This window comes from Amyelois transitella, chromosome Z, assembly GCF_032362555.1.
Source record: "Amyelois transitella isolate CPQ chromosome Z, ilAmyTran1.1, whole genome shotgun sequence".
NCBI classification, from domain to species: Eukaryota; Metazoa; Arthropoda; class Insecta; order Lepidoptera; family Pyralidae; genus Amyelois; species Amyelois transitella.
This window is the reverse complement of record NC_083535.1, coordinates 9,796,328-9,822,489: the sequence shown is the minus strand read 5'-3', so window position 1 is coordinate 9,822,489 and position 26,162 is coordinate 9,796,328. Positions and strand designations below refer to the sequence as shown.

The 26,162-nt window shown below is 35.0% G+C and overlaps 1 protein-coding gene across 5 annotated transcripts in view; it reads right to left on the bottom strand.

The window, feature by feature from the left end:
* Nucleotides 1–26,096, bottom strand: part of LOC106133823 (discoidin domain-containing receptor 2) — a 66,579-nt gene extending 40,483 nt beyond the window's left edge. For 4 of the 5 annotated variants that reach the window (XM_013333656.2, XM_013333657.2, XM_060953589.1 and 1 more), the window contains exons 1-2: nucleotides 25,766–26,096; nucleotides 15,427–15,531 (exon numbers count right to left, since the gene is read on the bottom strand). In XM_013333656.2, coding sequence (XP_013189110.1) covers nucleotides 15,427–15,490 — 64 coding nt within the window. In that variant the 5' untranslated portion in view covers nucleotides 15,491–15,531; nucleotides 25,766–26,096. The remainder of the gene's footprint in view (nucleotides 1–15,426; nucleotides 15,532–25,765) is intronic. The other variant, XM_060953587.1, reaches the window with a different exon arrangement.
* Between the last annotated feature and the right edge of the window lie 66 nt (nucleotides 26,097–26,162).

Sequence of the window (26,162 nt, the reverse complement as noted above, 5' to 3'; positions counted from 1 at the left end):
GCATGCTGCTTTGACGAACATGACAATATTGATTTGCTAACGATATGTTACTAGTTTATTACTAAAATGATAACAAGCCCTTGGAAATACAAGTATCGATTTTAAATTGTAACATAATTTATGTATGTATTACACATAATTTGTATTCATTCAAATACTGTAATTAAAATAATCACAAAGAAATTTAATGAAGTGTAACATCCTAATGACTGAGTCGTGTTTAAGGAGACCATGTGTCACGTACAAAGACGATCCGTTTATATTTGCGCGAGGAACGTTTTACATCCGTCAAATAAAAACAACAAGACCGACTCGTGTTAAATTTGTAGAGATTTAATATGATTGCAACTTGACACTGACGGTTGGGTCTGGAGTAAAACAAAAAATGCAAGGTTAACATTAAAAATTTCAGTTACAACCTCAATTGAAATATTACGGAGAGAGCTTGGAGAATTTATAATTCTTCGTAAAACTTGGTCGAGGCATCGTGGGCAAGATCTCTGAGAAGTTTGTAATTAAATATTAAAGCCGCCCATGCACATCGCGACTTGCCATTCACAACTTTGCGATCGATTATGTATAAATATTGTACAATAATACAATAAAGTGAAACTTTAACAGTTTCTATTTGACAGCAACTATGTTTGACAACTGCAACTTTGCTAATGCCAGTATGGTTAGTTTTGTTATTTAGGATTTCAGTTTAGGATTCAATTGAACCGGCTGCGAGATAACGACAGTTACCTGAACAATAATATCCTGTGTATAAAGAACACGTCTCAAAGTTAAAACTTTTGACGTTCACTTAGCAGACTAAAGGTTGAATCTGCATAGTTTCCAACTTTTAATGCAAGATGCTCCACGTTGCCACGAAAGCCAAAAAGGCGTTCATAATGCCATGCTTTATTTATAAGTCTGTGTGCACCAAAACGAGATATGAGTTCGATAAACAAACGCAAGATAGTGTAAGTGATACGTTGGTAAATAGATATACTTACTACGAGTAGGTATACCTTGAAACAAATTGCCGTATCTTCTTGCATTATTATTAAAAAGAAAAAATCACTTTATTTCCTAAAGATGTAAATAAAAAAAAATGTGTTTTATAAGTATCTATTAATATAATACTACGGAAACATATGTGGTTGTAGCTTGAGGCCCTCAAGCCTCGTCACTCCTGTGGGAATTCAGAAAACATGTTCATTGCTGATGAGAGCATCAGAATAGTTATTTCTCCAGTTGTCCCAAATAGACGCTACATATACTTTATAGTTTCAGATAGGTAACAATACTGACGAGCTGGCTCGAAGTAATGATGAATGATGATAAAGAATTGATGAGTGTGGATGAAGCGAAAGATGAGGTATACAAGTGGCAAGTGGAGAGAAATAAGTCTGCCTACCCCTCCGAGCTCTGGCTCTGGTAGTGTATAGGACGAAAGGGTATGTATACTACTCTGTCAAGAAAGTAGCAGGAAAAGATCAATAATACACAAACTATTTGTTATTCATCCAAATTTATTTTATCACCTTCAAAATATGCTCCTTTAGAAACGATACATTTACGCCAACGAATAATCCAATCATCAAAACATTTTTTAAACGCTGTTTCCGGAATTGAGGTCAGTTCTCGCCGCGAATTCTCTTTTATGTCTTCTACCGATTGAAAACGGGTGCCACGAAGTGGTAATTTGAGTTTAGGAAAAAGAAAAAAGTCGGCTGGAGCCATATCTGGTGAATATGGTGGTTGCTCGATGGTATTTGTTGAGTGTTTGGTTAAAAATTCGTTCACAATGATGGCCTTGTGCGAAGGTGCATTATCATGGTGCAAAATCCAAGAATTTTCTTTCCACAAATCTGGCCTTTTTCGTCGGATTTGCTCTCTTAAACGCCGCATAACACTCAAATAATATTCCTTATTTACCGTTTGACCTTCCGGCAAGAATTCCGAGTGCACAACACCGCGATAGTCAAAGAAAACAGTCAACATGACTTTGACTTTTGAACGACTTTGGCGTGGTTTTTTCGGTTTCGGTTCAGTTGGAAGGCGCCACTCCGAAGCTTGTTGACTAGTTTGCATGTCAAACTCGTAAACCCACGTCTCGTCACCAGTAACAATGCGTTTCATGAATGTTGGGTCGGAATTGACTCGTTCTAGCATGTCCTCAGCGACTCTCATGCGATTGAGTTTTTGAAAAAAATTCAGGTCTTTTGGGACTAGCCGAGCGGCAACATGTTTCATACCCAAATTATTAGTTAAAATGGTACGGATCGACTCGTGAGATACAGAAAGTTCGGTGGCTATCTCTCTCAAAGTTGAATGAGGATTTTCAGTCACTATTTCCTTCACTTTTGCGATGTTAACTTCAGTTGCAGACGTTGATGGCCTACCAGAGCGAGGCAAATCTTCCATCACATCTCGACCGCTTTTGAACGCTTTGTACCACTCATAAGCACGAGTTTTTGATAAAGTCGATTCACCGTAAGCCTTCTGTAACATTTTCAGTGACTCCGAACACGATATTCCATTGGCAATGCAAAATTTAAGACAAACTCTTTGTTCGATGTTTTATCCATTATGAAATTAGCAATACACACTAGATATGATATAACTAAAAATAGCACTGTATTTAATGTAAACAACAGATGCAACTCAAACTCCGCGCCAAAATGGAAAACAGTTGTGCCAATCTAACAACAACAAAAAAAACAAAAATTTGAATTTGGAACCATAAATAAAAAATCCATTCCCGATACTTTTCTGACTGAATGTATGTGTAGGTAACAACCTTTTTTACCCGGTGGTAACGAAAGGGCTCCACAGAAATTGGGGCAGACAATTTAATTACTGTTAACTGATACCACGGCACCGGCGCCGTCCGCCACCAAATATCGTTAGTACCTTAGCCACTCGGTAATTAAATTTTTAACCCGCTTGCGTGATTTAAATTAGTTTCGCACGAGATTAGCGTTGCGCCACTGGGAACATTGGCTTGGGCGAGAACAAGCCTGCGAATTGATGTTCATTAGAGACGAACATGGTCACTATGTCACTGGGAACGATTCTATAACATTCAATGTGTACTTTTGTATCAATCCATAATTTAATACTTTAAATGTGAAAGTCTGTGTATGGTTAAACCTCAAAAGGTTTAATTTATTACATTTTTGTTTATTATAATTTTATGATATATATATATGTATAGTGATTTAAAAAAGTAAAATAGCTTACTGAAAGGCCATAGATTGATGACTATAACATGTCCATGAAAAATAACCCAGTTACTTAATTTTTAGATATAGAACATCAATCTGATAGCATTTTAATTAGTGTCTAGTTTATCTCAACTGTCAGGAATAAAAGCAAAAGCACAATTCGTGGCCGTATAATGAATGATTCTGCAGAATGACTAAGCCACAAGCCAGCGTCCGTTTGAAGCGAAAGAGCGCGGGACAGTCGAGAGCAAAACCCGATCAAATCCGATGCTAACCTTATTTTAACGTTGTAGCTTCACCCTTATTTTTACTAAACAGGAATTTTATTCCAGAAAATAATACTAAGTGTTTCTAAATTTTTCCTCCAGAACCTGATTGATTTTTGTAAATCGGCCCTGGGAGTCATGTAGATTGTAAAAATCAAAAGATGGTCTGATAACTTTGGGTTTCTTCTTTTAGGACTTGCCCTGAATATCAACTCAATTATTTAGCTAACCAGCTAAACTTTCTAATAAAAATTCGTATGACTATTATTAGCTATTGTCTACATCCAAGGTAGCATTGTAAAAAAAAATAAACGTAAAGTACTGACTTACTCCTAACGTATAAGATTTATATAAATAATAGGTACCTTAAAAAGTAATAAAAAATATGCCATACCAATCTCTTCGATTAAACCGATTGACGTGAGGAGTATTTTATTTCAGTACAAGTTTATCTGAAAAATTTTTTCACTTCCATGACTGAATATATATTGCATTCAATTTTTAGGATCATACTCTTATAGGTATAGTATGCAAAATATGCTGTTGTAAGTAGGTATTTTGTCATTTTGTACAGTAATTAGATTCATTTTGCGGTTGAGTGTACCTATACCAGCCGAATGCACGTTCGCCGGTTCTTTCAACGATTTAGTAAATTACTTGCAGCTATTACTCGCATAACTTAAAGTTTATTTATACTAGCATTCCCGCCAGGGCTTCGCACGGTTAAACAATAATTACAGAAATATTCTACCACCGACAAATTCACTGCGGTTGATTTTATCATTTTTACGGATAAACAACATAAGATATCTAATGATAATGTAAAAAGAAGCGTAGAATGAGAAAAAAGAAAGCAGTAATTTTTTTTTGTGTTAGGACTTATATTTGAGGCAAGAGATTCAAATTAATCGTGATTTGTTACACAGAAATGGCTCATCGTGTAAAGTATTCTGAAATAAGCAGTTTTCTTTTAGACAGTAGGTAGGTATTGGGAAAAAGGTTTATTTAAATTATGATTATTAAAAACAATAAACAAATATATGAAATGTGTAGCATTTTACTTTTAAATGTTTTAATAGATTTATAATACACGGGTAGTGTACTTACGTTCTCTCTTTAACCTCAAGGATGACTTTCTTGATGATGTTTTTAGCATTAAATCCAATGTGCATTACAAATTACATTTGTACACTTAAGTTTAAATAAATAACTTTAAAAATAATAAGTAACTTACATAAAGTAAGTATACATATTTTATGCATCCCAGCATTTATCCATAGCAAAGCTTTTAATTTTTGCCAGTCGTCGGTTCGATAGCGTGCCTACCTGTCACATACTCACATGTCAATTCATTGGGAATGCCATCAGAAAAGCTGTCCATTTGAAATGCTGTAATTAACACTTTAATTGTTGAAATTGTGACGTGATTAAGGGTTGAAATCAATGGTTCGAACCTCATTTCAATTGCACGAAGAACGGCAGCCCTTTTCAAGTAGTAAAATTATGCGTTATTATTGCAGGTGTTTATTTTTAAGAACAATTTCTGTAAAAATTCAAAATAAAAGAACCCCTAGCATAAATACGATCTCGCTTGGATAAAACATACTTTGATACTATAAAAAAAAATTATATAAAAAATACATCTTCGCCAATGTACAATAGAGGTAGGTATCGTGTTTGGGATCACTAAAGCAGTTTCAATGCTCTAAGAAACACTTTAACAAAGAAATACTTGTATGAAAAGCTTTGGTACCGGGTTTGAGAAAATATTTGATAATTTTAATAAATATTTGAGCAAATAATACTTGGAAGGAAAACAGGCAGTACGCCTGCATGTTAGAAAGTGGTTACTGCAACTTGAACGATTGCAAATGCAACCTCATATTAGTGTGCTTAGTTGGGTGGAATGATGCAGTCTCCGCCTACCCCACCGGGAAGAGGCGTCATCGCACATCATAGTATATTTAGTTTGATATATTTTTTTTTAATTCATATTATACGCATAAAACTTAGCACGAGATTTTGAAATGAGGCGATGGCGTTCGGAGTACAGTGGAGCTTTTCACGTCTTTATCCCTTTCAGGTTATTCAAAGCCGTTAGTCTCAAATCTTACTTGTGTAATAAAATAGTAGACAATTATTAGTTGCCACTTAGTAAGCTGATTTAAAGGTTCAATAGATTTCGTTTCCTATGAACGACATTTATCAACAAAAATAAATTCTTTTGGTTAGTGTACGAGATCGTGTAGGCTTTAAAGTGCCTATTCAACTAAACTTCTGTCCGTTATTACATTAGTACCTACAGCGATAAGCAACATTGGTTCCAACTTCGTGCTAATGGAGATATTTGCATTATGTGAAGTTGGGTGCATACATGAAGGCAAACTTGTTACAGTGGCTAAGCACTCAGCTGCTCTCGCTAACAAATCATAATAGTTCCACTACTGTGATATAGTGCGCTGGCTCTTCACTCACACACCGGCAAACAACGATAGTACCAGCAAACAGCAAGCAGTATCTAACTTTGCTACTGAATACCTGGTATTACGTGCCATTTAGAATCGGCAGAATTTCTAACATTTAGTTCTTAAGTAAACACAGAATTTACGTTTGTTAGTTAAGATGCTAACTTTTATCTATATCTCTTTTTTGAGATTTTAATATACGGATGTTCTTTCATTACCAAGCTCGTTATTTGATTAATTGAGGAATGTGGATAATACAAAAGAAGTCGTGATCATGGCAAGTGTATGAAAATATGTGGTCTCAAGTGTGCCTAAGTGAAAGTGGCATGATCATATGTATGTGTATTTACTTGTAGTGTACGTAAAATCTGACAGAAAACAGTTGTAAAAAGAACCCGTGGTATTTTTTTTTGTTACTGGGTACTTGTGCGTTTGATAATAATCGGCTTGACTTCACTTGAAATCTCTTCTAATTTTATTAATTGCAATAGACAAACCTATATGGGTCTGGTGTTCTGCGTATGTGACATGAATTAATTGCTCGGCATTTTAATGTTAAACTATGTTTTATAAATACTGAAACTATTGACTATGATCAATTTAAAAGCTTCGTGTTTCAAGTTATAGGAACGTTATCTAAAAATATCCTCGTTAACTTAAAAGGATGAAATTAAAGTATGTGGCATGCGCCTGCGTACGCGCATCTTTGGTGAGCTTGTGTAAACGCGAGCGCAAGAATGGTACAGAGCGGGTGACGAAAGATGTATAACGGCTATGTTGTCCGGGCTTCGACTAACACTTGAGGGTGTAATTTATAATTTTTTTACATGCTTACAGCAAATAAGGTTTGGAATATATTTGTACGAGTATTTCGTTTTTTTTTTTAATCAATCAAATGTCACATCAACAGATGGAAGTGTTTGAATAGCTTTAGAAATTATGTTTAAAACAAACGAACGATGAAACTATACAAATAAACTTGGCCTACAAGTATTGTGGCTCTTGGCTCTGTCTACCCCGCTAAAGAATTTGAATAAAGATGTCATATGCAATATGCACGTATAATGTCAATAACATTTTAAAAGGATCCGTCGATCTTTATCTTATGAATCTACAAAATCGGTTTGACAATTGACCGAGTATTTTTAAGCCTGTTGAAAAATAAGTTACGTTTTAAATTTTATCCTGTGTTGTTACAAATTATTGTTAATTGGCTCGCTCTTTTCTGTTTGTTACAAAAACGCAACCTATATTTCAAAAGTTCTTAATCTAGAAAGTTGCAATATCTTACAGGAACACGGCAAAGTCCCGTTAGCCCGCAAAGCCCCGGGGATAGCTATCTGGAGTAGGTTAAGATATAATTTTTATTCTTCATCCTATAATCACTCTGATATCTACTACATACGCCACATAATTACGCCTTTTCCCAGGGGCGTTAGGAGTAGAGACTATATCTTTTCATCAGCCACGATCACTGCACTTCTTTCGCTTCATCCACATGCTTCAATCTCTTCATGCATACTCGTCGTTTAATTGTTTACTACGCGAAGGCCTATTTTCAATTTTTATTTTGTTAGTAAAATACTCATGGGATATAATTTCTTAATATTCTGGCAATTTGTACCTTCACCTACATGCTTGTATCGTATTATGAAGCAACTCAAAAGATTTTAATAAGTCTATTTTTGTTTTAAAGCTATAAATCCTTGGCACCGTGATGGTCATTTTTCGAAGGGTCTTTTGCTGGCTGGTTGTCACGGGTATTTGGCAATATAATAGATTAGTTAAGTAAGTATATAATTTCTCTAATGCCCATACTACGGGCGAATGGTTACCGTCAAACACACGTTGAATGTCCTGGCCCCAATATCCTGAATGCGAACTAAATTGAAATAGCTAGGCGGGCTCAAAGCCAGATTGTGGCTTGTCCGATTACCATTTAGGCAGACGACGTCCTAGACAGATTGGCTTGTAATACGACAATATCAATAACCTGATGACGTTTATCTGTACATACGTATCCTTAAACGATACCATAAATGCAGTCGTGAAAGATTAACATCAGATATTTATAAAATTATGAATGGTATTAATTCAAAATAGAGCTCAAACAAACATGTCTACATGTTGCGCGGGCAAAAACCCGGGTAAATAGTTTGTTTTGACAAATTTCGCGTTTTCTTTGGGGCCATCTCAATAAGTGTGAATAATCTCGAAATCAATAGTCTCGAAGGCAGCATTCATCTCGATGGTGTAGGTACTACCTACATAATTTTGTAGCTATCTATTAAAGACCAACCTTTAAAATTTTACCTTACCCTATACAGTCATGAAACTATGGGTTCAGTTTTTAAACAAAACGCTTTCAAATATTTCTTTGAATAAGAAAATAATGTCCAACCATATGTTCAGGGTGTAATGAAGCTGTCATGAATTCAGCCAATCACAATAAAACCAATAAAGGTCTTTCAATGCGATTGGCGTAGGAGCTGTCAAAATTTAAATCGACGAATTTCACAGTGGCATCGGGACACTAGCAATTAAAATCTTTGCGGTAACTTCATCATCTCATTTTTTAATATTTTCGAGGTTATTCGTAAAAGATTTTCTATAAAGGAAATATTCCTTATTTCTAAATCCTATTACTGCAAACAATGTCAAGAGCCCATTCTTTGGAATGATATGGAATTAGAAATGTTTTTTAAAAGTTCCATTACCTCGAATAGCCGTTAGAGAAACATTCAATGGGTGTGGACGAGGTTTTATACATTTCGATAAATACATGCGGTTTCTTGTAGGTAAATACTATATTTATTTACCTTAAGGTGTGTTATCTGTTCGATAAGTTACTCTTATCTCCTTCATTATACCGGTTCCCTACGCACGACCAGCAAAGGGAACGATCAAATTCAATGCAGAATGTTTAATTATTTTTATTTGATTTTACTATTTGAATACCAGTTTAACGCATGACTATTAAAAATACATTTTCCATTAACTGTAAATGTAGTAATTATTAAATTCCATTAGGCTCGCGCGTGTTGCGGGCATCGAAAGGTTGCGAGAAACGCTTTATATCAGTCTATTCAATTTTACCTTTATAGTATTATTAATTTACAACCGCGGATCTACGTGAAAAGTATACTGTGTCACTTGTCCTTCTCCGTTCTCCACACTTTGGCATTGGTTATACATTTACTAAAACTTAGTGTCTTAAACAACCTATCAATATTGAACAAAACACTACCTACTTAACCCCGCAAATCCGATATAAACCGCAGTAGTTGCAGTCCGCCATTTACAATACGATTCAATCTATCTAGCCACATCATTCACTTGCAAAGATCATAATCGTGGACATGAGTTCGCTTTGAAACTACTCCAAGGGTTAGGATCAAAGCGACGGACCCGACTTCCATGTAAACACTAACTTACACCATTCAAGGCTATTGTGAATGCATATCTACTATTTGGAATCAATAGCACAATTCCACTGGCGTTTATATACAGTAGGTAGGTACCTATGTTAAATACGTCTATTTACTACCTATCAGTTGGAACCTCAACTAGCATTTTACTTTACAAATTAAGATACTAAAACAATGAGAATTTAGTGATATCTGAATACATATTAAGGAAACAAAATCTTCTCAATTTTCCTCAACAAAATCAATTACCAATTCCCATACTACCCAAATAAGACGAATTTGGGTAGTATCACATGATCAAAGGTTGCGTTCCATTAAAAATTGAGACTCAAAATAAAGAAATTTTCATATTGACAGGAGCAATTGAATCTTCAAAGTATCGCAATTTGACCGCAAAGAGCTATCTACCTAAATTATTTTATTTTAAGGTGGAATATGATTGTAAGCGCACGCTTGCAGCCCAGTTAAGGGAATTAATTACCAGGCGGTGTTCTGTTTCAGTTTGAACATTGACCGAAGAATGAAAAAAAAAAACAAAATAAAAAAGAACTGTCCCTCTGTTAGGCGCAATGAATCTTAAAAGGTTGGTAATAATTCGATCACAACTAATTAGATCACAAACAGCCACTTAACTTTTTGCGTCTAGGGCTAAAATGATTGTCCACGTCGCCCACAATTTCCAGGCTGGCCTGTAATACGGCATGTCTATATCTTTATGACGGTATGTGTACACTGTACAGCGGAGTGAAGTGATAGCTTAACTCGATTTGTAGCCAATTTCCCTGACACAGTCCATTAGACTTTCTCGACATCCTTGGCCACGTTAAAGGAAATCGTGGCAAAGAAACCTACTCTTGGGCACTTGCAGTGGCTTACACGTTAACATAGTTGTGTTAGGTCCTCGAACACGTTATGTCATAGAAGAAACTTATCGTCACGCACGTACGTAACTTTTTTTGAAGCGAAATAACCTTAATTCTTCAAATATCGATCTCACCCGGTAAAATTAATATTGAAACCAAACCCTCAAGAAAGAATTACATTTAATAACCACCTGAAATTTATTAGAAGGCTATTAGTATAAATTAATAAGCACACGCGACTGATATTTATAGCAATCGAATATGTACGAGTACTTTGTATAGAACAGCCTGGAATGTCGTTCATAAAAGAGTATTATTATAACAAAGCGCGACTTTTATATAATTGGGTGGGTATCTCGTACATTTGAAGTCATTAAAGAAATGGAACCTCTTATGCCATCTGCACATTTCTGTAACTTATATATATATGATTCGGTGAAAAAAGAGAACATAATGGGTTTATAATTACATACATATAACCATGTCTATATCCCTTGCAGGTTAGACAGAGCCATCAGTCTTGAAAAGACCGAAAGCCACATACTGCTGTGTGACTTTATAATGGAACTGAATTTATTTTTATTGGCGTGACAATTGGTTGAAGTATTGTAATAATTTTGAATTAACCTATTGATTTACTCAAAATAAATAATCATTGCAAAATATCTGATGTTAAATCTGCAGCCTCTGCTTTACATTAATATGTATAGTTGAGTATAGTCGTAGTTGCTTACGTTATCGTTGCCGACCCAAATTGTCACTCGGCCGCCATCAAAGGACTTGGCAGGTTAAATAATTTAATATTAATACCCACTGGGGGACTCTCCTCGTTTCCTTTATTACCCCGCCTCGGCATACAATAATTATGATGATGTATGTGCTAATTAATGTTCGAAACTTCGTTAATTTCGAACTTTGTTTGATGCTACTGTCCATTTGAGTGTGACAATGATGTTAAGGTGAGACGTGCGAAACAATATTATGAAAATGGGAAAAACAAAACGTCGAGGTGGCAAGGGTAGCGCTTTCTCTCCCTAGTTCCCGGCTGTCAATATAGTAGTGCACAATATAGTTATAATAACTTGACAGATCTATAAGTATACACAATGTAATGTATGGTAGTACTGACAATGATCAATTCATCAAGTTTTGCATACACGTGAACTTTTGCTACATGCTTTCGTAGTTCTGCACAATTTTGTTTAACCTTTTATATACATATATAGAGGTTTATTTATGTTTTTCCGCAATTCCTTAGTCTATTTTGTTAGTACGTTCTTATTAATACCGAGTTAAAATTAAAAAATCGGGCTCAGTAGGCTATCGGCTAAGGTTGTAACTGGCATGCATGCATGCCAACATGCATGATGAAAGACAAAATTAAAAAAAAAACTAGAACCAAATCTTATGGCATTAAAATCAAAACAAATCATTCTATGCCGGGCAACAAAAGGCGGTCCATATTTTAAGTGGCTCTAAATTAGGCTTCGAAACTCGGTCAATAACATTTCAATGTGCAAGTGGCATTATAAAGCTTTAAGCCAAATGGAGTAAATGTTGACTGCTTTATTCGAAATATGAAGAATATTTTGTTTGGGTTAATAATTAAAATTAATTGCCAACCTGTGTTTATTTTATAATCTTCATTGTCGAATGGCATTGCCTTGTCGTGCAAACAATAACAACCTCGTCGTTAAAATAACAAAAAGTAACTGATTAATTTTGAAATTGAGTAGAGGAATGAGATGCTGTAATTTCTTATAGCGTAACCATGTAGGTATGTACCTATGTAATAAATGTATGTACCTATGTAGGTAACCTAATTAAAAGGTTTCCTTACACTTTTAACTGAATGTTGAATCCTGAAAATCTTTACAGCCAGACGATATTCTACCAACCTTCCGAGACTTCTATCATCACTGTTTGTTTGCTAATTCTGACTTATAGCAAAAGTACGCACAGATAATCAAGCCATCTCCCTCCTCCATCCATAACCTCGATTTGGTTCTAAGATCCTCGACACCACAAAGCGCGATTGATCCTTTCGGGCGACGACCGCGCACAGTTGCTCAATTAAACAGAGTCGAATAATTAACTCTTGCTGAACGAGTAAAAGTGGTGCAAACCATCACATGAATATTTTGCGGTCTGGCCGAAATTAAAAAAGTTTCACTTTTTGTCGCTAACGTTTCGACGACGTGATGCAAAAGTTTTTCGGAATGCATAAACATATATGTAGCTGCAGATAGCGACTACATACAATATTAATGTGGGAATAATTAGTCTCGCGCATGCAAGTAAAAGTGACATTAGATTCATTCTCGCCGACTTTGGTGATAATTTATGAGCAAAAGAGTTGAAAATTCCACTGACAATGTGGTGTTCGAATAATGGATATGAATGTTTGTTTGTCATTTACAAAATACAATGTTAAAGATTATTAAAAATAAAGTTAAAATTATCACGAAGCAGAATGTTGGAAGCTCATATCGTGTCATGGCTGGCGTCCACCGACCTCAAATGCGGTTCTTATTGTTTATTATTCAGGATTACAAGGGGTAGCATATGCTTCTCGTCTAATGGCACCCATGTTTCCTATTTAAAATCTGTTTAAATTTCAAGAAGGAGATTATATTGTAGATATTCGGACAATGGGCTACGATTTCCTTCACAAAATATCAAATCCTTTCAAGAAATAATCAGCTAAATAACTAAATATATTAAAGAAAACCTTAAATATTTTATAAAAAGTGCCGCACCCTTCTCTTAATAAAATAAAAGGTTTTGAAGGTAATTGAAACTTTTATTTTAAAGGCATCTCAGGGAGGAGGTATATGGTAGGTGTCGCTAGGAAAACATATTATTCGTAAAAACAAAAATTAATTTAAGTGAACAAAATAAATAAATTCAGCGTTATATTTAATTTGAGTTAAGCTGATCTTTGGTGTGGGCTTATATTTTTAACAGATTTCTTTTAAATTTATAAGTAGCTAAGCTTACGTGGGCTTTCATTAACGTTAAAATGTATAAAACCATTTATGTTGTGATAAGCTTTTCAGCGAAAGATATTTTCATACTATTTCAAAGTAATGTATTAAAAATAATGAATCCCTACCTTTTTTAAGTTCTTATCTTAACTTTTTGTGGTCTTGTCGAGATAAGTAGATGCAAGGAAAGCGTTCGGAAATAGTAAGAACTATTTGGAAAATTTATTCCACCATCTTCTTAGATCTACTAGTAGGATAGATCTGCGCGGAAAGGAAATGAACTAGCATATTTCTATGCTTTTTTTCGCTGCTCGTCGACCAGCGTGAAAATGAATTAAGTTTTCGATTGTAGTGGCATAGTACAATGAAACTCAAAAGTTATTCGTCCGGTCTGTCGTTTGGGCGATGTAGCGATGAAGGGTAAATCTATCTATATAAGAATGTAAAACTGTTCAGTTATTGAGTGACTGACAGACGTTACAATACACAGCCCAAACCGCTTAGTCTAGCAAGTGATTCAGTTTTTTAATTAGTTTCATTAAGTTTTAATAAGACAGGGATTATCGATGGCAATTAAAGGGATTTTCAATTTACGCGGACGGAGTTGAGGGCATACTCTGGTCTGCACATACACTTAAATAGTAAGTGAAGTGGACACCAGAAGACGCGGCAGACCACCGCAGCGCTGGGTAGACGACATCCGACGGCACGAGAGGCCGAGATTGGATAAGCCGGACAAAAGATCGCCAAGAGTGGAAGAAGAGGGAAGATATCTTTATCCAAGACTGGACCCTCAGCACAAAAAGGCCACCATGATAACGATGGCGATAATGAAGTGAAGATAAAATAATAAAAATATCGGAAAGCAAAATCGAAGTTCAAAAACAAACATCGTCTATGCAAATGAATTATCTGATATCGTAATCGATTATAAAATTAGGAAAGACGAGCTCAGCAAATTGAAAACATCTTTGGACAAATACTTGCGATAAAGCACGTTTTATGTTCCAGACGCTCCGCTGGGGTAGCGGCGGGTGTAATGAAAAAAGGTTTTAATAGGGCGCCGGCGAACGCCCAACAATCGCACCATGGCGGCTATGGCAAATTGCGAAAACAATTTTATGCAAAATCAACTTTATAACGTTGAGAATACTCTTAATGAATTAGATATTTCAAGAACGTAAAATTATTTCAATTTCAAAATATTAAATACATTGAGTTTATGTTTTACCGCCAGGTAAATAAATATAATTTACCATCGTTCGTCGTCAACATTGTTGCTGAATGTCAATTCATCCTTACTTTGGCCGGAAATTTGGCATATTTATAGCTGTCATATTCTCGGAATTAATATTGTATATTTCTATCAAACATGAGCGGCTGTCTAGGCGTCCCATCTCCACCCCACTCAAAGGATTCACAGTCCGGTGAATCTCCCAACTAAATATCAGCAGAATAGCGTGTTTATTTTGCAATAATATCGAAACGACATTACTGTTACACTAGTGTTAGATATGCCTGTTGTAAAGGTGGTTCACCTCAGCTCCGCGATGTCCGTCGGGCAATTCCCAAGAGACCTCCTATGACTTATTCCCGCACGAATCCGCACGATGGTTATTGAACCGAAATGGTTCAATGGGTTTCAGACCGCGTGACGTCTCCTCTATATAGGGTACAAATCTCAAGGGACCATTAGGATCATTTTACAAGGAGTCTCAACGTTTTTAGCTGAATTAAATAAGAAATTTCAAAATATGTAAAACTCGGTTATGGAATATTCTTGTTGTTAATAATTCTCAGATCACTTTCCGCCAACGCGCGTAGATTCATAAAAGCATATAACCTGGCAATTTTAATGCTCGGTTAATCTCAAAAGAGATTATGAAGTACCGAAAAATGTGTGAAAATATTTACTGTAAATGTGTGAGTAAGAAATGTTAATAAACACTTTAATATATTTTGTATCCAGTTTATTACATTAAAACGGGTTAAAATTTGCAATGAGAATTCTATCATTTTCAAGTTGGAGAGGCCGGCGCCGTGGTCTTGGTCTGTCATGGTCAATGGTCTTCATAATTTCAAGCAAAAAACGTCATAATCGATTCTGGCGCTATCATCGGAGATTATAACTACTCACTCAAAAAATTTTCGCGACACACTGAGTACATTTTATTTTAAAATCGGTAAAGAATAACTACTTACATATGTCGAGAGCTTGCAAGAGCGACGCCCCTACCAGCAGCAGAACCACCACACACGGCACCATCTCGCTTCGGTCACTTCACCATCTCTGCCGACACTTTAAGTCTGAAACAAACACAAATAAAGTCATGATTGCTATCAGACAAAACAGAACTTAAAAACACTAAGACGGTATTAAAAGAGATGGAAATCCACGTAACATAATAGATGTTTCAAAAAAGTCTTACAAAAGAAAAAAAAAATTAATGTAAAGTTGTTGCTATTATTCTTACACATCACATTATCTATCAGTGTTCGCAAATTATCTAGTCCAGCTTACATTAACTGACTGTGTGTAAATGCCCTTGAAAATGTTGAAGGATTTCGGATGATTCAATCTTGCAGCGCGTTGCAGATTTTAGGTTTCTGTCAACGTCGCCGATTGTTCATTATATGTTAAGTTTATAAAGTTCCAAGAAGCAAATATATCAAAGCGCTTACTATAGCAACAGAGTATAGCTTATTGAATCTCAACAAATTGGTCTTCAAGATTGAACGAGATTGAGTGTGAAGCTAATAATAAAATAAGAAATGAAATTGCAATTTCAACGAGAAAATTCAATTATTTATTAGAAGCTGCACAACACGTAACTGAGCCTAAGCATCGTATTTCCAGACAAGGACGTTCAAGAGTATTACCTCTACTCCAATCTCCTTGTACGAGTACCATCCGATATTGAGATAATAATATTTCTGATGAAGGACGTACATCTTCCTTTGATATTTTTATCAGAATAACGAGTACCCTATTAGAGGGACTTACTGAATTATTCAACTTAATAATCACTTGTTATACTGCAGCCAGCAGAAAGATGAGAGGATTTGCGTAAACAACGTGGGAATATTCTTATGATAATAAATATTGTTTTCTCAAAGAAACGCCTACGTTAAAACGAAAACTGATGAATATATAATAATTCCGATCGTTTGGCATAACAAACAACAAGAAAAAAATACTCATTCAAAAATTTATTTGTTAAAATAGACCAATTAAAATAATCAACACGTCCAAATATTTTGAATTTTCCATTTAGTCTTAATTTTATTAAAAACCGAGACCTAATGAAAGTTTGTTTGTATAACGTGTGGGGTAATGTCCGGAACTAACGGGAAGGAATTCTTTCAGTATTCGAAAAATTTTAAAGCTTCATTACTTATGTTTGCCATTAGGAATTCTTGAAACAACTGGTAAAGTCGGCAAATTACTAAAATTAAAAATATATTTCAATATAGCTTTAAATCATGTAAAAGATTAGAACTGGTTCGTAAATGTGAATTTTCTTTATCAATTTCTCATTTGGTACTTATCATAAAGGAATCTTACAATATGAGTATTTGACTTTGTCATCATCTTATACGCTATGAATAACATACACCATAAACATATTTAAACTATACACATTGTTATTTAAAACAATTAAAGAGTAGCCGATGGTATGAAACTTTATATTTCTGGGAGAGTTCGCATGGTGGGTCCACTTCAATCTACATACAATGCAATGAATAGGTTAATTAACTCTAAAAAAAAACAGAGTCGTAACGTCATAAATGTAATACAATAATTAGGGGTTACTTCGCCGAACAAAAATATTGCAGCATGCATCTTTCTGAAAGGGTGCATGGTTAATACGACAACATTTATATGACCCTGGGGTGTGCTACGCCCCAATCCAACCTATTATGGTTTTGAGATGTGTGTGGGGCCGACATGTTTGTAAGTTTTTCTAAGGTGTTATGTGTATGTGTGTGAGTATGGTGGTCCTTGCTTAAGATGACGTTTATTTAGACGATACTATTAAATAAGAAACAATGTGGATAGCCACGTTGCCCGCGAATTCGAAGTACTATAAAAATAAAATTAAGCATTCTAAAATAGACATTCTGGAACTTTAAATTCGAGTTTTCTAGAATATCTCTGATTACACAAATTAACAAGGAAATGTATTTTCCACAAATTTCTCTACTGGTAAATACTTAATTTAAATATATTTCGGACTAATTGATTAAATAGAAACACACTACGAAATATAAAACCAAATTTCTCAAATTCGGATATTTTTTATTATAGCTTTCCTTTTATTGGCTCAATATATAGCTGAGGTTACCAATGCATACGCATTGAAACTTTCGGGATGGCAAGTAAATGAAAGATCACATTTAAACCGCTGATTTATTTAAGTAAATATAATTTACACCTTTACAATTTTAGTCTGAATATAGTTGCGAACTTTGTCCCATAGTTAAATGTTTTTGGTCAAAATGGGACAATGTTCGAGACTTGTCCAATAAGTCCCAACCACTCTTTGTGGCATCTGTTTGGTACAGTATAATGAGAGCAGTACAGGACTGTGCAACATTGTGCGTTTGCGGTAACCACCGTCTGTGGTCAAGCTGTCTATTATACAGTCTATCCTTATCCCACACGACGTGCTGTCTCAACAATTGTTCAATTAACAATTATTAGTTATACTCCATTAAATATATTTGATCTCCGTGATGGAACTATAAATATTACGTAGGTACGAGCAACATCCATGAGTACAAATATATGTGCGAAAGTGAGTTTTTTTGTTACCTCTTCACGCGTTTTCCACTGAACTAATCTTCTTGTTATTTCGCGTAAATATAATTAAGAGTCTTGATATGGATATAGAGTCCCTTCTGTCCCGGTAAAACTAAAGTTTACGTGGAATTTGCGAAAATCCTGTATTTATTGTAAGTGGCGCACGGGCGAATCTCCTGGTAAAACCTAGTAATACCATACAATGTATGCATTTGACATCTATCAGAGATCAAGCTTTTATGGAGAATCTCTTTCTCACCCGATGTCTGTCTATCATCAATTACTACAGTAAATCTTTTGCCACTTTACGTCCCATTGAAATACATAAAACATTGTGTTCTAAAAAAGAAAGCGCCGGCTCTCCACTGTTTACTTTTTACGCGTAAACAAACTCACTCTTTGTTTAACAGTATTGGTAATCTAATTTTAGACAAAACAATCAGGCCAGATTATATATAACGTATTCATTACGCACTAAACGATACAACTTCTTGTTACGAAGGGTAACTAGTATGTTGATAAACATGCGCACCTACCTGCAGTTTTTGAATCTCAGATATTTTTCTTTCCTTTGATAGGTTAAAAATAAAAGGTCCTTTGTTAAAAAAAGGAGAATTTGCGGTTTTTCATTGCCCATCTGTGTAAGTAAATAAACACATGCACTACACTACTATTACCTGTAGTTCTTGAAACTTGGAAAATGTTTCGATAGATTTAAGAGAGAATAGTCACTTGGCAAAATTTGCAGTTCTTAACTCCGCACCTAATAGCAAACTAACGCAGTCTGTCGGGAGAATCACGGCAAAATATTCATTTCATAAACCAGGCGAACGTGGGAGTAAATTTCTATTAAAACGGACTATGCGCGATCATTTCGGCTTAAAGGCATGAGCCTGAATTCCCAGCCGATGGCGGCGGCGCGGTGATAGACTCTGGCCGTGGGCATCAACGTATTAATTAAGTAAACAAGCACACCAGAGCAGGCAGAGGCATGCTTTCGTAAATTTCCACAGTACAACAGGCAAAATGCATCATTAGAGAATACTAGGCTACCAAACTGAAATGAAGATACAATTTCAGATTTTAATGAATCCAAAATTGTGAGGAAATGATGATTTCCGTGGTTGAAAATCCAGCATATTTTATGCGCAAATGTGTATTAATTAAGTAAACAAGCACTACATCAGAGGAATTAGTTTTCACAATGCATTTAAGCAGGCAAAATGCATCATTAGAGAATACAAGGCTACAAAATGAAATGAAGATAGAATTTTAGATTATAATGAATCCAAAATAGCGAGGAAATTGAATAATATTTCCGTTGTTAGAAATGCATTATTAACATTAAATAATAAAACAGAACAGAAAATGTGTTTGTACATAGAATTTTTTTAGCAAAAGTTGTTTAGCCTGATTAGGAATAAAAATCAAAGATCACTCGAAATTCTTGTGGGAAATAGAATTATTCATTTTACGCGGTCGTCCTCTAGCAGATAATAAAAACTGAGAACAAAACGCCTAAAGAACTAGTGAGTACTGCACAGGTAGAGAAGGTCGATAAGTTCACCTTCATTTATTATGAAAAAGCTTTACTAATTATATTAGCCCTCATAACCTGAATACACAGAACGCTAATAGTTTCTAACTATTAATAATTCACTGTGTAAATTTTCGACGACCGAACATTAATCAGGTTTCAAGCTAAAACTGTTAAAACTGATTGAGAAAATTTTACTCGTCAATAGCTTATGCACCACAATATCAGCTTCAGTCTTCGATCATATAGTTTGTTATCTTTAATAGATCATTATAGCCTTAAGGCCAGTTATTGTAATATTATAATCAGGCCAGGCCTAGGTTCAACATAGAAAATATCCCATTAAATTGAAATAAATAAACACACAGATATATGTACATAGAGTGTGGAGAACGATCATTTCCTCTAATGGAAAGGAGGTGACTTTAGGCCAACATCACTAAAATCTAGTTAACTTTCAATGTCAAATTAAGGGTAGGTCCCGAAATTCTCAGCATTGCAGTTGACAATTTAAATGTTAAGAATATTGGGATTCGCTACAATGAGAGCGATAGAGTCGCCGAATTACCATGTAAACAAGGTTTGGTTAGGCCATCCTTGGAGCCAGGACCGGAATTACGTACACAGGCGTTTGGGCTGCAGCCCAAGGACTTGCAAAATAGGCCCAAAATATATATATTTAAATAAGAGAAAAAAAGTACCTACATTTCACTTATGAAAATTCACTTTTTTTATTGCCAGCTCGTAATATTGAAAGACGATTATTTTTATCAATTTAATAGTGTTTGCCCAGGGACAAATCAAAGTCCACTTAAAGCGATGATGCAAGCAATGGCTTTATGAGGGTTTTTCTAGAACTCTAGCCACGGAATATAAATAGACCCCTCGTTTGCAGATACAGGTAGGTAAATCACTTGAAACATGAAACAAAAGCAGAGCTATTGTTGCACAACAATAGAACGAATGTCGTTACGGCGTGCAGTCAAGGTTCAGTTTTGCTAAGAATTTCCGCTGACGCAGCAGTGCCTCGTTTGTGCACATAAGTACATTGTTAAGCCCTAGTCCTACAGGCAAATTAGTCTGACGTTTGAATAACATACCTACTAAACGACTTGCAAAGGTTTTGCGTACAACTAAAATATGTATGACAAAAATAGGCTATGCGTTATCTTGGTTACAATGTGGCTTTATGCCGAGTTAAGTCTATAGCAAGTTTTTAAATCTAAGAAGTTGACTGCTCCAAGTTGACTTCGTAAAATCGATGTCATTTTAATGCATTGAATACAAATAACCAGTACTAGCTTCGACAAACTATTACTCAAAAGGCATAACAGCGTGTGTAAGATGTAGTAATACAGAGACTGAAGAAATTTGTTTGGTGCTGATTTATTATCTACTTTCGAATGCGCCTTCAAAAACGCTCGCCAATGTTAATATCACGCACCTACCTTAAATTTTTGATGATCATAATTGGGGCTCGGTTTATGTATTTTCCGCAGTGAAGGTAAAAATGGAAAGGTTCTGGCTTTGTGAAAATTTAAGAATACAGGAAAATTTTATATATTTTTGCCTTTTCAATTACAAGCGGCTTATTTTTAGCTAAATATTTTGTAAACTATTATATTACCTATTTAGTTGGTATAAATTCAGTCGTGCGACTTAACCATTTAAAGAAGATGATCGACAGATTAGTCAAATAGTTGTTACCTAAACAAATAATTAAAACATCGCGCATTGCTTTTTGGAAACTAAACTACATCTTTCCACTTGCCACGATCCCTGCATACTTTTTTTTTGCTTCACCAAATTTTCCAAGTAAATTACCTTATATTTAATCTTATACAATTCAGTTATGGTGATATTAGTTCCAAACAATTATAAACTAAACCACCTCTATGAAGTCTACCTACAAAAGACACATTTCATAGTTATTACAATTAACAACATAGTTAATTGACTCAGTTTGCTTTGTGGCAGTCAAAGTTACATCCCCTTTGAAATATTTTGTGTTCCCACAATAGTTAGTTTGCTACGTACTCCGAGTAACTAGTTACCTTCGAAAGCGAAGTATTGAAGCAAAGTGCCAAAGTGTGAATCTATGTGTATGTCATAGAAATTGAATAATAGAAGAATAGAAAATATAGATTAGGGAAGCTACATATATATTTTATTGTTCAATTTAAAAGTAGTTTTTTTCAGGTTTGGCTTGAAATTTATTCAAAGAGATTTTGTCGCGATCAGGGGCTCAGGACGGACGGTTTAATTTGACCGCAAGCAACATAAACCATATAGCCCAGAAGTACTCGACTAGAGACGAGCCGCTTTTAGTGAAATTGCCATCAGAGGCGAGGAACCATTAGTCCTTTTCTTATAACCGAGGCTGCAAAGAAAGAAGCATGTCAATGTAGGTATTGCTACAGAATAATACTAGTTAACAAAACTTAGTATGACAGTACAGGCGAATCAGTTTCTTTGTGCCTTTCTCCATAATATCTCTTTTGTGCAAGTAAAGCTTTACTTATACGATACGAGTGTCAAGCGAGAGACTTATCTCTTTATCTGCATCTCTTTTCCGACACCAAAACAGCTCTATATTTTAATTTATTATACGTATGCCTTAAGTCTATTGGGTATACCTAACTGAGGTCTAATGACAACCATGAGGTCTGATGAATTGAAATTCTGGAACTATTTTTTAAAAGGATATAGAACAATTTGCTCTATCTCGTTTTTCAAAGCCAGTGAAAGCGGTTACTGTCAGTCCAGAACTTCACTCCTTCGTAAGTGGTCGGGGTTCATCATACTCCTAGCTTTTGACCAATTTACTTTTTAGGAGCCCAGAGTCCGCCTATAACTACGTCGTCTTCGGTCGTGTTTTGTAATTATTATACAGAGCAACGTACGTCCATCCTACGCGACTTTGCATGGGAACCTTACTCAGGTTGGATCATGGTTACACAACCTGTGTGCACCCCATGTGTCTGAATGAGTAGATATCCTCATCATGAGTTCACTCACCGAGATAGAACAGCATAAAAATTGGGATAGGTAAGCATAAAAACTAGTTAATGTAAGAAATTCAGGCGAGTACTAAATACGCCCATGAGTCCGCAAGCATAAAACGAAAAGTCCCGGTAATTAACGTTCTCGCGGGAACTTCGCGATATCCTCCCTTAGTGCACTCCTGCACAAATGGAATCTACAATTCATCCCACATATTGTGTACAATAGCCCTACCCGCATCTTCGCTAGGGAGCTACAGTTTTTACCGGGATAAAAGTTACCAAATATCCTTCACCAGAGTCTTAATTATATGTACATATATACGCGAATATTTCAAAAAGATTGGTGCGGTCCATCACGTGTGAAGAGGTAACAAACAAACTTACTTTCGCATTTTTATTATTAGTTTGAATTTGAATTTATAAAAAAAAATTATGTTTTGATGCTAGATTGATATACTATATTTTATTAAAATTTTTAATTTTTGACTAAGGTTTTTGCTCATAGATACATAAAATCACGTCTATATCCATTGCGGGGTAGAGAGCCAACAGTTTTGAAAGGCTGAGTGGCCAAGTTTAGCTGTATGTCGCCGTATACGACGCCGATGGGAAAGAGATGAAATGGTCCTATTATTTTTCTATTGATGCCATACCATACGCTGGTTTTAGTTCATACATACATACATAAAATCTCGCCTTTTCCCTTGAGGGGTAGGCAAAGTCTAGATCGCTCTACTTGCTATGATCTCTGCATACATTTTTCGCTTCATCGACATTCACAACTCTCTTCATACAAGCTCGGCGGTTTCGGATACTGACCTTCTGTCAGGACGCCATTAATTTGAGTTCCTCTATAATTTTTTTACATAAACTATTTTGTTACTATAATAAAAGAACAATATGGTTTCATTTTAGAATCATTAAATACGTAAATAATATAAACCATATTTTTCAGATGTGATATTAAGTTCAGTGGCTCAATAAACAGGGAAAAGTTTATTGGACACGAGTTTCAGAATAGTTTAAAAGTGATTAAATTGACTTATTTTAACAAGTAATGCAATTATTTGCATTATTAATACTGTCTTTTGTATGTGGATGTGTGTGATGACACGAGTTTCAGAATAGTTTAAAAGTGATTAAATTGACTTATTTAAATAAGAAATGCAATTATTAGCATTATAAATACTGCCTTTTTTTATGTGTAAGTGTGTGGTTTTTATGAGCTTGTAAGGCAAAAGAAATCCAGGCAAGCTTTAAATGGCCATTAGAAAAGAGAACCAACTTGATGATGTTACAACATTTTATAAACTTTTTACTATCTACTAGGTTCAACATTTCTGATGTTATATTGTAACTGTTTGTTTTTTGTTTATCTACCTAATTTCTTTTTCTTTGTAAGATGATAATTTTACTATTTAGTTTGGTTATTGATATAATCATGCCTCTTCTCCAAAAGGGTGGGCAGAGACTACATCTTTCCACTTACCATATCCCATATAATTTTTTAAGCTTTTACTCTACTTCGTCATCTGTATTCATCAATCTTTTTATAAAATCTTATTAATTTTAGATATTTTCGACCCAAACTTTCATCGAAACATATCTTGTGTGAAAAATAGGATAAAATGGCTGATATAGGATGATATACAATGAAACTAAAGAGGCATCATGTAATAGTGTAAAGTTGTGCCTTGTATCTATTAAGAAAGTTTTCAGTGGAGACAGACTCGGATCACATAAAGGAAATGACCATCGGATAATCCAAACATGAGATGGAAGGATAACACTCTGGAGATGGTAGGCCAAAAGTGGATTGGTGTACTGGCTGCCCTAAATAGAAGAAAAAATATTTCCAGTATTTATGAAAAAATATGATTATACATACATACATATGGTCACGTCTATATCCCTTACGGGGTAGACAGAGCCAATCAGTCTTTAAAAGACTGAATGGCCACGTTCAGCTTTTTGGCTTAATGATAGAATTGAGATTCAAATAGTGACAGGTTGCTAACCCATCGCCTAAAAAAGAATCCCAAGTTTGTTAGCCTATCCCTTAGTCGCCTTTTACGACATCCATGGGAAAGACATGGAGTGATCCTATTCTTTTTTGTATTCGTGCCGGGAACCACGCGGCGCTGATGATATGATTATATCTTTATAAATGGGTTGAAAAAATTGGCTTGTGATGATGATATGGCTATTCATAAATTACTCTAATCTGGAGCTACAAACATTAGTTTTGAGTCTAAACTTTTGACTAATGGTGATGGATAATGCCACAACAAAACATGCACATTCAGGCCTTTAAATGATGGTGATGCAAGCTGAGTTAAGTTCATCTGTTAACATCGCCAATATTGACTTTGGTTCAATCTTTAGTTAATTCTTTGTGTAATATGTTCCATATTACATTAACTGGTCTGGTGGGATGTGTATGTATTTATGATTAAAAATATTTTTATTGCATTAGAAAGAAGAAATAAAAAAATGTCTTTGATCATACTTCAGGACTTGCTTATCTGTGTGAGCTGTATATATTTGTATTTACTTATATATTGGTATTTACTTATTAACTACATTTGCTCTCATGCAGATGACCCTATAAGTCTCATAATGAAATTTGGTCAGGAAAAGTAAAATGGTGATAAAAGCATGGACCTATTTATTAAAATGTTAACTTTGTGTTAAAAACATACTCTTTCATTTATCTTTTTTGTACTATGTATAATAAAACAAATAAAGATCTATCATTATCATCATCCCCTTGATGATATTCGGTTAAAAATTGTCTTTCATGGATATATTTATTCTATTTTAGTAAGTACAAGAAAAGGACTTTTTAAGAATGAGAGCTTCAACTTTACAAATATTTACATACATTTAATACCAGTTACTATGAACAGAAGTTAGCGACGACATAAACATTTAAAAAGCGCAAAAGTAAAATAGATACTTATTACGTAAAATTAAAATCGACATAAATTATATTATGAAGCCTACGAACTAATAAGCTTTCGAAAACACGTACAATAGACAAGCATTTCATAGCTTAGGAAGGCGAGAATTATTTATTTACGTTAGTTGAATAGGACTGAACAAAGCGTCACAAATAAACATCATAACAGAAAACATTAAAAACTTAATTCTTGGTAGCTCTCAACATAACATAAAAATAGCCATGCAACGCACCTTCAAGTGCCAGGTACATAGGTGGAACCCGGTGACATGGGGAGAGCATTAACATAACTTTGTCCTTACACTGTTTGATTCACTGGCCATATCTTTAAGAATTTGTGCACAAGTATCAGTCAGTTCACATATATTTCTGTCCGAAATTTAGCATTCTACATTCACTTTTAGTTATGAGACTACAAATTTAACACGCGAAATGAATTACAATAAAATAAAACACCTACAATTAATCGACCACAGCAGAAGCCCTTTGCTGGAATTATGTGCGTTTCTGAGGACTGACGAAGACGTTTAGGTATCTATGATCTCGTCTCGACTCTCGACTCGAGTCAAGCGAGGCGAATGAACCTGAACGTTTTTCTACCGTGAAGTTACCATAGACAATATTTCGTAG